General features: G+C 39.5%; 1 protein-coding gene across 1 annotated transcript in view; it reads left to right on the top strand.

The window, feature by feature from the left end:
• Positions 1–351: 351 nt before the first annotated feature.
• Positions 352–15,626, top strand: part of LOC140241411 (unhealthy ribosome biogenesis protein 2 homolog) — a 41,047-nt gene continuing 25,772 nt past the window's right edge. Inside the window, exons 1-7 of the mRNA XM_072321141.1 lie at positions 352–370; positions 2,482–2,632; positions 6,084–6,210; positions 7,515–7,631; positions 8,047–8,196; positions 9,288–9,436; positions 15,464–15,581. Of these exons, the coding sequence (XP_072177242.1) occupies positions 352–370; positions 2,482–2,632; positions 6,084–6,210; positions 7,515–7,631; positions 8,047–8,196; positions 9,288–9,436; positions 15,464–15,581 (831 nt within the window). The remainder of the gene's footprint in view (positions 371–2,481; positions 2,633–6,083; positions 6,211–7,514; positions 7,632–8,046; positions 8,197–9,287; positions 9,437–15,463; positions 15,582–15,626) is intronic.

The following is a 15,626-nucleotide window of genomic DNA, read 5'->3' as shown; positions in this document are numbered from 1 at the left end:
AAAATTGAGGCGTCATAGCTACTGTTGAAATAGTACATTGCGTGTCTTTAAAATGATAGGGCCTAACTCATAACATTCAGAAATAAAAATCGTTAGAAATAAAGACTATCTAACTAAGTAAATTCAGAAAATAAATGTAGAGCGAATCATCAATAACGTTTTTAGTGGACATAGGGGTATCCTATTCAGGATGAATCAAATATTAGTACATGTGTGTCACAATGTCGAAAATAAAAGAAACACTAGCATACCGCGCAGGTAGGGTTCGTGTACTACTAGTCGCGTACACTGTACTAGCAAAGATCGGCAAAAGCACGAGCAAAGATCGTAGAGTGTGCGATCGAATTCAACATGGCGGCGCGCTATGCAGGTAAAAAACACGTGGGTAGTGTTGGCGTGCAGTTTTTGCCTCGATTTGACAATTATCTCGATAATCCAGTCGATATTAAATGTATGCCGTATTTCTCAAACTTGTTTAACTGCGTGGACTTTGCTCACAAAGTGCTGAACTTAATCACAGAGTCTATTCAACAAAATAATGTTGTCTTTCACTTTCCTAGACTCGTAAGGCCTAGTCCCATATATGTTCTTTCATGTAGGCCTATGCCTGCATAGTCTATATAAACCCTGATTACCAACATGCTGAAGTTGTAAAGTTTACACAGTTATGAACGTTTCTCCTTCGGATGGTCGCAGGTAAGTCTATACGTGTAATAGATGAGTAAAAGGTCTAGCTACATAGCACGAGGTTGCTAGATCTAGACTAGATCTATACAAACGTCTGTTGCTCACTGTCCGTGTCGGTGACCTTGTTGATATCGCTTAGATTTAGAATCTATCTGCAGGCTGTAAGTGTAATACCAACACTGTAACACAACAGTGTTAGACGAAGCTGTGAGTGTAATTTAGTTTACCTGTAGAGATAGTATATTGTACTAGCAGGCTGTCCCTGTCGTAGGTTCTAGCTAGTAGAGAGGTTCAAATAAATTAAATAATATTGGTAGACAACTCTAGACCTATATGGAAATGGAATGTTGGACATTGTTGATTACATTTGGTTTTAATACTAGTACAGTATTCATCGCATAATCGGGACAGGTTGGGAGTAGCAAACACGGCCCCTTTAAGCGAGGTGCGCGATTTCGCGATGAGCACTCACCATACACTAACGGCATACGACATGTACATTATGTAGTGCATACACACACACACACACACACACACATGCATACTGATGTACCACTACTGTACATGTACATGAATACACAACCACGCTACCCCTTGGCGCGACCCTCTAGCTGTCCCTGCATTCTCGCAATGATGTAGAGTAATCGCAACCGGGTTCTTCTTAAATGTCACCTCTCTTCGAACACAAAATATGTGGATTAAAAGCTAGCACTTTCTTAAACATTCGTAGAATTCTTGGACACGTAGGGTGTTCTGTATAAATCCATAACCATAAATCCACAACCACAACCACATATCCACAACCATGGGAAATGATTACCCAGAACTGATGTGGGAACATCAATGAAAAATCCTTCAATCATTCAATCATCACGGTTTGGTTGTTTACTTGCCGCGATCACTGCACTGTACATGTGTTGTAGCGATCTAGCTCGCCATATATACACATGTACAGAAAAGCGAAGGCGGGCAGCGAGCTGAAATGTACGTGTACTGGATGGACGGAGGTCAAAACACACCAGTCCGAAGCTTGCTTTGTAAGTTTGATGTAAACGACAACTGATAGGGAATCTTTGAAATATTGTTGTGGTATTTTGGTAGATTTTTTGTGTAAAATATCAACAAAATCAAAGATCGCTTGAAGAAAAATTGTCCCGTTTATCAGAGGTCCCGGCCCGATTATCCAGTGAAAATAACGTGCATTGGAAATGTTTCTTGGAAGCGTATGTCATTTAAGCGAGGTTCCCGATTATGCGATGAATACTGTAGAAGTAGTAGCTGAGTTACACTGCGCACTGATAAATGAATGGATGTGTTACATTGTGGTATGTAACCAGTTAAGGCAGTAAATGAGCATTCGATTCACACAATCGCAGATTCAGTGAACCGTAAATGTTAGAACTCCAGATTACCAGACAGAGAGTAAAATTTATAAGCATTATATTGGTCATTGCTACATAGATTTGTATTTATTTCCAAAGCCACTCGTCATGTCATAAAATGTAACATTTCTGACGTAAATTTCTATTTCAAAATCCAGGGTAATTGCCCTGGTATGATATGAACGTGTGCATGCTCAGTTTTGTGATCATTTTCATTGCAAAAAAAAGGGGGGGGGGGAATTCTATCCCCATTGCTTACGTAAGTGAGCCTACAAAGCAGAGTGAATGCAAGATGCAACTTTACAAGTGTATCTGTCTGTTGTGAGGGGCCGACCGTATTGTGTGCCACAGGTAATAAAAGGTCCCCAAACTAGAGGCAGATTTATTGGTCTATGTCTCCTCTTGTTTTTAGGATTGTACAAGCACCTGAAGGACAGCAGTGTGCCATGGGAGGACAGAGTGAAGCTAGCCAGGTTTGGCTGGGTTTCCAACCAGTGTTTCCTGCCCAACAAGCATCAAGTTCTCTTAGATTGGATGTGCCATGGTCTGGCCACCATAGACAGGTGAGGAGTGATAAAGTGAGAAGAAGGAGACTGATTTTGAGCAGTCTTCTACTTCCGATTGAAAGGGTCAGTGGTCCAGTAGTTTGTTTGTTTTTTTAGCCAACAATTGGATTACTCTGTCAAGAGGTACTAATAGCAATTGCTGATTGTGCTAATTGGTCATATGTCAGAACATGAAATTCTTCATCACGAAGATTTTTATCATGTTGCCAACAATTCAAAGGTTGTTCATGTTCTGTTTGTGTCTTCTTAAAATCTGTTGAAAAAATGGCTAAAATCATTGTGCAGTCTTTCATGCAGTTCTGCTCAAAAGGCTGTTTGGTGGCAACCATAACTATCACTTCAATTATTCCACCCCTTTGCACTGATTTTGACATAACCAAGTGTAGTGCATCTGTATTATCTAGTGTTGAAATTGGTTAATGTCTGTAGAGCTAAAAGAAAAAATGCAAATGAAAAAAAAAAAAAAAATTGGAATTACTGTACATGAGAGTAATGACAGACATATTGTAGTCATCAAAGGAATGTAATGTACAAACATCAAAAGAGTGTGATTCAATCATTTGATGTGAATTTGTGAGAGTACATGTAAATGATTTGACCCTTTTTGTGCCAGGGGCATAGACAGTGTGAACAACACTGGGTTTTGTCTACATCAATCTGCACTCCAAGCATGCAAAGGGTCAAGGTAACCCAGAGGCAATATTTTGAGTGAAAGTCATCACTATCACTGCACTGGAGGAGACTGGATGCTTGTGGTTTATTTACTTGATGAATGCAATATTTCAGAGAGAGATTTTGATTTAAATTTGATTTGATCTGGGTTTTTTTTTTTTTTTTTCTGAAATAGATATATGGTGTCATACAAATGCTGGAATCATCATCATCATCATTGTGCATCGTCATTCAGGGAAATGTTTTAAAATCTAAACAGAAAGGCCCGAATTCACTAAGGTGGTTTAACCCTAAAAAGACTGGGCTATTCAGTCAGTCCGCAGCACCCGATAATTCGCTCGTATTTATTCAACTCGTATGCAAGCCCGCTTTAGGCTTGCATACGTGATGAGCTGCGTAAGGGGATTTTGTCCTTGGGCTTTCGGCTACAAAAATACACCTTATGTTCACAAATTTGGTATCAAATTCAAGGAAAATATGTAAACTATCGTCACATATTACTCAAATTATTGTAAATGAAAAATATCATAGCGTAATTTGAGCTTGAAAAATGATGAAAAAAGTAATTCGTGCAGCACACTTTCAAGACGTCAAAAAAATACCAAATTCACCTTGCATCTCAATGAAAATGCTTTATTTGGTAGTCCATCTCCCAATCTTTGTATCCATGTAGATATCTTGACAATTTGTTGCTTAATCCGGTCAGGAACCAGTAAAATATACATCGATGTCAGTGCTGATCAGCTTGAAACCATGCAATCTCAAGAGTAAGCTCTCTCATTGGACAGCGCCTGCACTCAGCGCTTGCATTACGTCATTACGCTGCTACATAACGGTTTCATGCCACTTGCGGTTTCTTGGCACGCGTGTAGTTCAAGCGCTGAACGCACGCACTGTCCAATGAGAGAGCTCTTTCGCACCACTGTACACTTTGTGCGGAGCATACTTCTGGCTTAGGAGTGAATTTTACAGACATTTCAAAACGGAAAAACTAGTATAAATCATGCTTGCGTCTCCTTGACTCCAATATATGATGAGTATCTAAGTTTCCTCTCTACGAAAAAGCCAAAATCAGAAACAACAGTTTCTTAATCCGGTCAGGAACCAAAAAAGAACTTTAGATGACAAAATCTTCCGTGAAAAGCAGGTAAAATTTACGCAAATTCAACTGATTATATAGTCATGATAAGATCCGATGTTATAGGCAAATTTAGTATCAAGATAAAGATCAAAGTCTGGAAAACAATTTACCGTGACTTGTAGCCATGACGAATGTATGTACAAGTCGCTACACTGTGAAAACCATAGCCCTATCAAATTCTCGCAAAATCTCGCACGACGAGACACCTTTCGAACGCAAAGATCGTCAACGAGAGTGCTGAATAAATCTTGCCGGATCGGCTCATTAGCATACGTGCTGCGGACTGACTGTATTTTGGTATCTCGAAAGACTGGGGGGGGGGGTGCCTAAAGGGCCCCCCCTTAAGATCTCCGCCATGGATTGCGCGATCGCCGCGGAAATTTGCACAATGGTAGTGTGCGATGTAATCTACAAGATCGTATATTTAAATTTTCCAAAATAGTCTTCTTTTATTTTATTTTGATTAATTATGCTAATTTATGCGAGAAATCAGACTCTTTGATCTAAATCAGTAAATAAAGCTCCAAAAGTGCTCATTTTTGGTCTAGTTATTCTTTGTGGCATTCTTCGCAAATGTACTTGAAAAAAAATTCGGTATCAAAAATAATTTCTTATTTATTTTATTGTTTTATGAATTTCTTATGTATTTCTTTGTTTTTTCGACCTTTTGTTTTTGCTGTTTTTTTAAACAAAATTTGTGGCAGACACTTTTTGAAGCATAATACTACTAAAACAAATTAATTTTAGCCATTGAGAGTAAAAATAAGCATATTTATATGAATCATGTGAAAAAACTTAATTTGCATTGACTTTGTACACAAAATCACATTTTTGAGCCATTTTCGGTCTCACGTGCATGTACAAAAAGTTATGTAACTTCAGAACCGTACCCCCAGGCATCACAAATTTGGCGTCAAAATGTGCGGGAAACTCGAAAGAAAAAAGTCATTGAGCATCGCGGCGAGAGCATTGCGTGTTGCAGAGTAATCGCGCGAAATGTCGAGGGGGGGGGGCCTTTTAGGCCCCCCTCCCCAGTCTTTTTAGGGTTAAACTTAGACCATGGTGTAGAATAAGCGTAAAATAGGTGTACCTTTGACATGCGCGTATCAATGCGCATTTGCTACTGGATGTCTGTTTGCATACACAGTCTGTCAATCATATTTATGCAGAAGAAATTTGCATAAAACATGGCTTAACCCTAAAGGGGCCAGGCTTTTTTGGCTATGCTCAGACCGGGGGGGATTGATTCCGCCCCCCGAGATCTCGGCCATCGGTAGTGCGATCGCGATGAAATTTTGCATGCGTGAGACCCACGTCATAATGTACAATATTGTGTCATAAGATTTTTTGAGACAATCAATTTCTAATTTTCGCAAAGGTATGTGCGGACGTTGCAAATTTGGTCTCAAAAGTTGCGCGACACTTGAACGAAGAAAGTCAAGAAGCCTTGCGACGAGGCCTTCTCGCGTTACAGATTTATAGCGCGAAACGTCGGGGGGGGGGGGGCGGATTCCGCCCCCACCTCTGCCCTTTTATGGTTAAACCATGGTTTCAATTGTACCACCTTCGTAAATTTAGGCCATAGAACATGCCCTGAAATAAAAGAAATCATTTCACAATTTGTGCCACATGTAGGTCTGGAGCAGAGACTGCTGCAGAGGAGTCTTTGTGGCTTTTCCTCCATGATGCACTGAAGAGTCGGGAGATACAAGGGATGCAGCTTGAGGTCAAGTCACTCAATCTCCGTGGCAACCTGTGCTCAGTGAGTGTTTGATCTTTTGCTCTCTGGGACGCGCGGTATAGCTCATTGCATTGAAAGAAATCAAGTTTGTGTGCACCAAAATTTAACCCAAATGTCTTATTCTGGCTATACAGTGTTGTTACATTCCATTATGTATTAGTCCAATAACAATGTTCTTTGATGCATTGGAAAGCAATACTTTGAAATATTACTTTGTGTAGTAAGGGGTAAAGGTCAATTCCTGACAGTAGTTAAGGTCAGTGATCTACATCACAATGAAAATGAAGGGCCATTTACTAATGGCAGGATGTGGGAAAAGCAGAGGCATCCCAAGCAGCTCTTCACATCTGTCAGTTAGGTTTGTTTTTTGCTGTTTTTTTTTTCTCACAGCTGTTGTTCACAGCTCCTTATTTTGGATTTTGCTATTCATTGTATTTCATACAGGAGAGGGAAAAAAAAAAATCATTTGAGCCCTTTCTTATACGTAAATGATTATTTTTCTTGCAGAATTTTGAGAAGCCTCTCAGTATGTGTACTATTTCTTTTCTTTATTTGCATAGTTGTGAATTGGCAACATGTTTGAAAAGATAAACGTTCCTGGTCTTGCTTTTAATTGACAAAGGTTTAGAAATTTCTTCTGATTTTTGGTAGGTGTAAAGAGTTGCCAGTTCCAGGTAATATGCGATTTATACAATGATACAATGAAATTCAGAGATGCCATTCTATGATGACAAAATGTGCATATCTCTAGCAAAATTTCCCGGGACTTGTAAGACTTATGAAAAGTATCATAAGTGACAAGGAAATACACACAGGAAATGGCCATCTTGCACAATTATTATTTTGTGAAGAAAAAGAGTGAGGGTATATTCATAGGAAGATGATATTTTTATGCTACACTGCTCACTGAGTTATTCTCTTCTCTGATACATTTCCAGGATTTCTTTTTATTAAATTGCTGATATCCAGCATCATTCTCCATGCATTGGAGCTACTGCAAGTAGCTTGTACATTACTGTAAAAGTGGAAATTTTCGCGGTGTTGAAATTTTCGCGCATTTCGCGCAACCAGAAACTAGCGCGAAAATAAAAACGCGAATATTTTTGCTTGCCATACGTTCCTGTGCGTGATGTCTTGATTCCGCGGAATTAAAAACACGCGAAACTCTTCTGACCCGGCCTAGCGCGAAAAATTAGTCCCGCGAAAATATCCACTTTTACAGTACTTTATACATATATTTCATACTTTCATTATGTGTGTACAGTACCTGTTTTGGGGGTTTATATATCTTGAATCTGTTTATTTGGGGATTTGTTTCTCTCCAGGCTCTGATAAGTGCCCTTGGGAGACAGGACTTATCAGATGTTGTCATTGGTTGCTGTGATAGAATTCTGGCCAATAGCAAGCTCCGTTTTGTCCAGAACACCAGTTTTGACTCATTTGTGAGTATGAGCACATTTTATGAAAGTGATAATTCCACAACTATCTAACCAGATGCAAATAGTCAGCCACACCAGTGAGTTGTGAGAAACTGTTAAGTGTAGGTTTGTAGAACTTGTGAGCATTAAAAATTTTATGTCCACTTAAAATGCCTGTGCCACTTTTAGATCTGCAACTGAAGACAGTAAGTCTGGGGTTTATCTTTGAATTCATTTGCTAATGTGAATATGGAACAGAGTTTCACTCTGAATCTCTCAGTGTTGAAAGTTTCTTTCACTGCTATCAATAAAAAATATTTTGTCATGAGAGAAATGATACCTTCAATAAATGATATGGGGAATACTATTTGAAGAGCTGGTTGTAAGTCAATAATCTTCATACCATTACAAGGTCTGATGCCATCTTTCATAATCACAGGTTTCCCTCACTGTTACTGTGACCGAATTGTCAGCGGCTCATTGCAGTGATGGCACTTGTCCAGAAAAGCATGCTCAACTGTTGAAGGTGTTGAGCAAGTCACTGGCAAAATGCACTACTCTCTATCAACAGCAGCAGAATGGCAAGAAGGTGACTTCATGTGACCTGTCACTTTTCCTTTACTCTTCCTTCTTCTCAGCTTTAGAGTTCGTCCTTCACTACATGACAATCTTTGCACTATTATAAACACATGCACATTCATCTTATTTGTTAGTTTTATCAAAAACAAAAGACAAAGTTTGGTGAAATCTCTAGTTGAAGGATTGACAAGGCACAAGCAGATTAAGATGGAAAGCAGAATAATGTGAAACACCAAAAAGCAAGTCGTTACAACAAATATCTCACATGCTCCATCATTCAATGATGTTCAATAGACCTTGCCCATCCTGGTTGCAGATGACTTCCTCACAACACCTAAAGGATCCCAGTGGCAAATGCCACTCGCATGTCATCTGGATGCCATCAGTATTATGTCTGCATTTTCTCTTTATGTGCATACAACTGTATGTATATCTGATGGTCCTTAACTCTTTATGTGCCACGTTCGCATGCCCGATTCAATCGACAGCATGCCAACTTCGCATATTCTGCTCAAATGCACAAACCCACCCAAACCGATGATCAATAAATTGCTAAATGTCACAGTACAATGAAAGCGTTTCTCGCGATTCCGTCGCTCTTACATATAGCTTGCATTCTATGTGGTGATTGACTAGCAAGCAGTGTTCCCTGCTGGATTTGGGTATAAATTCTGAGTTTCTGTCACTGTTTTGTGTGCAAAAGTCATGCCTTTACAGTAATGTAGCTACTTGGCATTTGAAAGAAAAACAATCATCAAGTTTTCATACAAATTGCATCAAAGCAAAGCTTTACATTTTTTCTACAACTTTGCCCACTGCATGTCTAATTCAACATAAATCTATAAAAGTTACATGGATTTGAAAAAAAAAATGTATTCTCAAAGCATGACTATGTTGGTGTCTCAGAATGATGTCGCTCTCAGGGGTTTCCACCATGGCATGTAATGAGTTAAACATCAGTGAAATTGATGACATGAACGACGAAATAAAATTTTGAAAATAAGTTCTGTTGGAGATTTATATTCTAGATTCATAAGATGGACCATGAGAAGGAAGATTTATACAAAAAAATTAACTTTTTTTTTCATTTTTTCATTGTAGGCATACTGCTTGTTATATGAGCAGCTACTCCTTCCAGTCATGAAGCTACATTCTGCGATGAGGATGTATCACCATGGCAGCAAGAGTGAGCAAGTGATCCTTACTCTAAATGCCTTGAGCAGTTTCATCAGGAATGTCATATTTGAACGGTAGGTGACTTTGCTTCTTTTTTTTAAACCTCTACTGTGAGAGGTGTCGGAGACATTATGTTTGAGGGTTGTCTATCTGTCTCTCCTTCTATCTCATTAATTCAGTTCAAGACAGAGTCTTCAATGAATTATTTTGGTACCTTGACTCAAGTTTGCTGCTTGAGGTTGAGGCATGCTGATTAGATGTTCAACAAAATCCCTCAAAGACATTGGCTAGAAATTGCATTGTTCACCTATAACGTATGAAGTGATTATAAAATTAGGCAGAAAGGGTGGAAATAAAAAAAAATAAAAAACAAACTTATTTTCATGAATGTAAGGTCAAAGTATATGGTACATATGCACTGAATTTTGTAGTCACTACTCCAGCTAGGCAAGTCCAGTGACAATATTAGTTAACAGACAGGGTAGAAATGAAATTACAATTATTTCCATGAACAAGATAGTGGTAATACAGGCCTCGAATTAACCGACGGCCACGGACGGCCATGGCCGTCGGTGCCCCTCTCGTTGTCCGCAATGCCCTTTCTTCCGTATTCAAAGTTACGGCCAAAAAAAATGTGCCCTTTTTCTTGTGGCCGTGGTGCCCTTTTAGAATGAAAGTTCTTGTTTATGACGTATAATATGCCCTTTTTCAAAGTCTACACTTCAATAAGCTTGAACAAATTTCCTCATCTCAAAGATCATACCTTCTGTTCAGTTCACTCGCGTCCCAATATATCTGATTCAAACTCAACGAGACGACGTGTACGTACACTTGTACTTGTGTACGTATGGCCGACCGGCTTTGACCGTTCCGACTGCCTCCGCAGCGCAGCGGCCATGGAGTTACTAGCTAGGTAGTAGTCCACTTCCTGGACTGTATTCGTAGTGTGCCCGCGTGTACATACGGAAGTACGTTGATGGTGTCTGTACGTCGAGTGTTGCAATCAGCGGTTGAGCGCGTTGGGTGGGTGCAGTATGTGAATGCGTGTGTTACTGTGGGGAATGCGGAAGATTAAAATCGTCTGGAGCAAGTAGTGGTTGCAAGCCATGTGCCAGGCATGTCGGACGGCTGCGAGCATCTCTCTCGCTCTGCATTCATGCCCGCATGCTCAAAGTAAATGTGATCGAGGGCACGCATGCGAAAAAAGTGAAATAAAATGTAAAAAAATTGTGCAGATCTCCCACCCCCGTAACACTGTATGTGAACACGGGGGGCACAGCCAAAAAGGGGGTACTTCCTGATTTGAAATGGTCATTTTGTGCGCGAGGAAAACAACAACAACAAAGAAATAATAGTAGCAAAAACATGATTTTGCTAATTTTCAACTTAATATTTTTTAAAAGAAAGTTGCAAGTGGGCGAAATGAGCGAGAAAAATTGTCGCCCTTTTTCACTTAAAAGGAAAGTGCCCCTTTAGGGGCGGCAGAGTGAAATTTATTTATGCAAGAAAGCGAAGTGAGCGAGCTTGAAATATTTGTGAAGAATGAAGAAAGTTGATAGCATCCATACAAATTGCGAGTGAGCCGAAAAACTGTGAAACAATGGCAAAAAAAAGCCAAACATGATTTTGCTCTTCAAATCAATAATTTTTGCCGAAAGGTGCGAGCAAGAAAAATTGTGCCCTTTTTGTTCCTAAGGCTGCTTTCACATAGAAGTATACTATTCGGGTATTCGGGCTCGTTTTTCGAGGGCACGCGAATAGCTTGAATCGAACGATAGGATTTCCTCACACCGGTTCACATAAGAGGACACTATTCGAAAGTACCGAATACCTGCGAAAAGTATAGCAAAGTGGGAATCGAGCTTGTTCGATTTTCTTGCAGCGTATACCGTCTCTCGTTTATGAAATAATGACACTTTTGTTCTGGATTTGCCCGTTAGCAAATATAAGCATGTAGACCGACATTCTGATGCAGTTTAGAAATTGTTAATAAGATTTGCTGCAATGTAGGAGGAAGAAATCCTCACTACATGGGATGGTGAGTTAACGGTGCGGGTGATGGTGTATTCGGTGCTCGAATAGCGAATAGCGAATAGCGAATAGCGAATACCGAATACCGAATACTTCTATGTGAAAGCAGCCTAAAAGTGCCCTTTTGTTCCTCAAAGTGCCCTTTTTGTTCCTCAAAGTGCCCTTTTTGTTCCTCAAAGTGCCCTTTTTGTTCTTCAAAGTGCCCTTTTTTGTTCCTCAAAGTGCCCTTTTTGTTCCTCAAAGTGCCCTTTTTGTTCCTCAAAGTGTCCTTTTTTTCCTCAAAGTGCCCTTTTTGTTCCTCAAAGTGCCCTTGTTCTTCCTCAAAGTGCCCCTTTTGTTCCTCAAAGTGCCCTTGTTCTTCCTCAAAGTGCCCCTTTTGTTCCTCAAAGTGCCCCTTTTGTTCCTCAAAGTGCCCCTTTTGTTCCTCAAAGTGCCCTTTTTGTTCCTCAAAGTGCCCTTTTTGTTCCTCAAAGTGCCCTTTTTGATCCTCAAAGTGCCATTTTGTTCCTTAAAGTGCCCTTTTTATTCCTCAAAGTGCCCTTGTTGTTCTTCAAAGTGCCCTTTTTGTTCCTCAAAGTGCCCTTTTAGTTCCTCAAAGTGCCCTTTTTGTTCCTCAAAGTGCCCTTTTTGTTCCTCAAAGTGCCCTTTTTGTTCCTCAAAGTGCCCTTTTCGTCCTCAAAGTGCCCTTTTTTGTTCCTCAAAGTGCCCTTTTTGTTCTTAAAACTGCCCCTAGGAAAAAGTGTGCCCCCCTTTACAGGAAAAAAGGGGCACCTTCAAGGAAAAAAGGGCACATTTAGTTGATCCTCCAAAAGGTGGAGGGGCACTGTGTACCCCTGCCCCCCCCCCCCTGCCCCTGCCCCTGTGCTCCTTCCAGGCCCTTTTTGTACTTTCAGTTGCCTTTCTAGTGCAAAATCGGTCCCATTCTCCTAAAAAGGGGCATATTCCAGAAAAGGGGGCACATTTTGATGGTGCCCCAAAAAGTATGGGGGGGGGGGGGGGGGAGTATGTGCCCCCATGCCCCTATAGAGCCGTCTGGCCCTTGAATGTGAACATCACGTCGACTAAGGATGAAGTGGGGAGGTACAGCAGAAAAGGGGCACTTTGTAAGTTGAATGGCCAAAGGGAGATATTCAATCCATGCAAGTGAGCAAAGAGAGTGAGTTTTTTTGTGAAAAATTAATTTTCGCAAAAATTGCAATAGGGTGAAGAAAGTGAGCCAACACATCCAAAAAAAAAAAAAAAAAAAAAAGAAAAAGAAAAGAAATGAGAGGGAACAAAGCAAACCGGCCAATTGTTTGCCTTCTTTTTTTTTTCTCTTGACTCTTTGCCCATGCTTTGGCAAGAAGTGCCCCTTTTGCCTAAAGGTATTTTCCAGAGGGGGAAATAAGGCATTCGTTGATGAAAATGAGGCGGAGTGAAGTTGAAAAAAAAAAAAAATAGGGTTTGGCAGAAAAGGGGCATTTCATAACTTGTATGATTATTATTTTTTTTTTTTATGAAATTGGATAGTCTTCATTAAAAGGGGGCTAAAAAACATCCAGGTGGACAATAACGTCATAATGTTTTTAATGCAAAGATTGTCAGAGTTAGTAGGCCTAGAGATAACACAGAATTCATGAAAGAACCTCTTATATTCTCATTGTTGGCGACAGTGGTCATCACTGAAAAGATTGAGAGTTTGTTTCATGGGGTGGTTAGTATGTGTGTGGCACGTGCGGTACCACGAGGATGGGGGCAGGAGTGAATTTTGAAGAAGTGAAAAATATGGGGAAATGTGGTGAAAGGGGGAAATGAAAAGAAGCAAAATAAAAACAACAACAACCAACAAAACAAAGGGCAAACAGTAATCTGATATATTTATCTATAGGCATCAGGGTGTTTTGGTAGGAGGGCCGGCGAAGGTGGCAAGATGACGTTACTATGTATGTGTTTGTGATAAGCGGGGATAAAAAAAAAAGTAATGCACCATCCAGAACGCTATTTTACACTTTTCTATCCTTTTTCCTCGTCTTTTTTTTTCTTTTTCTCCTCTCTTTTCATATTTTTTTTTGCTTTTTTTAAATACTTGAAAATTTGTTAAGGAGGTTGCCCCTGTCCCCTCCTGTGGCACCATCCTTGATTACAGCCTTCTTAATATAAAGGTTTTATATATACATTGTATATATATTATGTATTTGGGGGGGGTTGTTATTAGAATATGAAAAGAAACATAAAATTCTTGCAACGTCGCAAAAATCACCCTTTAAAAAAACACCCAACATGCCCTTTTCAATGTGGCCTTGGTGCCCCTCTGACTGACCTAAGTGCCTTTTCATGGCTGGCCTCTTGGAAAAAGTGCCCTTTTCTAAATGGCCTTGCCCCTCCAAAATCCTATTTCAAGGCCTGGTAATAGGTCAAAAGTCTAAAACATAGATCACTGTCCTTTTTTTAAAAGGGCCATTGTTTCACCATAACATTAACTATAAGTATCCTTTGGTAATATTACGGTTTATTACGGTTTATTGAGAAAAATACAGATATCTCTTTATATTTTAGGCTTCATTGCAAAAATTTTATATTGTCATATCTTGAATATCTGTTCCCAAAGGTTAACAGGACCTTCAATATCTTGATGTACACAAATATGTGAATCTCAGTAAAGTGTTTATAATCATCGAGATGAAATTAAATTCAAGCTTAGTTCATCTTCTGGATCGTCCAAACTCCCAGTTCCTGTTTGAAGAATACAAGAAAAAAAAAATTGTCCATATATGTATTGGCATGTATGACACTGTTTCTAAAAGCTTTGCAACTCTCAAAGCATTGCTATTCTTTTGATTTGATATGATTTATTTATTTATTCTCTGTATGATACTTTTATTTACAATTCCTTTTTCCTTTTAGCAATATCATCAAACATAATATATATATATATATATATATATATATATATATATATATATATATATACATACCTGCCTAACGCGGCCAGCGGCCACTCATTTTGCCTCCCGTGGTGAATATCAACCTGCGTATAGCGGCCACAAAAATTGAGTTGATCCATTAAATCGGCAATGAGTACAATGTCTTTTACGTTCATTGCGTGATTTCTACTGAGTCCTAGCTCGGTCACAATCACACAGACATGATCGACAAAATATTAATGCAGCTCTTTGCCACGAAAACCCGTCTTACCACCAACTTGACTAGATTAGATCTAGGCTTCAGTAATGCAGCCCTGAATAGATGCTGCAAAGGCAAAGACAACTCCTAATGACAACTTAGACTGTTACCGAAATGCAGACTAATTAGTGTTGAAGTCCCTTTGAATAAGGACAACATGGTACTTGTCAGGGTATTGTTTCTATAGTTTACGTAAATTTTACACATCATCAATCCTCCATCGAACTCCGCTCTCGTGAACCCCGTTCATGCAAACCGATAGGGATGAACCAGAGTACTTCTCAGGCCCGAAATATTATTTTTTACATCAAAAGAATAGAAGGAGGCAATAAAAAAAAATGAAGTGAATTGTACAACGAAAATCCCCATAATAGCACTGCTGCACATGCAAACTTATATGTTGTTGTTGTTGTTGTTGTTGTTGTTTAAAGAATAACATGCGGTATTTTCGGCTATTATAAAATGCAAGTAATGGAATTCAAAATGGCCGCCAACCTGTCTATAACGGCCACCTGTCTATAGCGGCCACTTTTGTTGTTTCCCTTGGGTGGCCGCTATAGACAGGTTTGACTGTATATATATTATATATATATATATATATATATATATATATATATATATATATATATATATATATATGGCAGGCGTGGATCTAGCAATTCCTTTACAAAATTAAAGGGGGGGCACGCACCCCCCCCCCCCCATAGTTTTCTTTTCATTTCTTTTGTTTAGCAAATAAAGGGGCCTGGTGCGCTCCCCCTGGATCCGCCACTGTATGGTACTACACACTGTGGCTATTCTTTACAATGTCAACAATTTTTATTACACATACATCTGTGTATGTGTAATGTAATGTAATTGCTGACTAGTCATGAGGGCATTCCTTTGTAATGCATCTAATGTTTCAGAGATCTTGCCGAAGCATACAGAATACACCTGATGCCATCAGAAGGAGAGAAACAGAAGAAAGAGGGCAGGGTATGGACTGATGTGGCAGCCAAGTTCATGAACTTCCTGGCGTCACAGGTAATTCTATCCCAAATGATAAGATATTAAGTGCTCATTGTTGTC

The sequence above is a fragment of the Diadema setosum genome, chromosome 18, assembly GCF_964275005.1.
Source record: "Diadema setosum chromosome 18, eeDiaSeto1, whole genome shotgun sequence".
Taxonomy (NCBI): Eukaryota; Metazoa; Echinodermata; class Echinoidea; order Diadematoida; family Diadematidae; genus Diadema; species Diadema setosum.
Note: the sequence above shows the minus strand (reverse complement) of the source record. Positions and strands in the feature narration are given on the sequence as shown.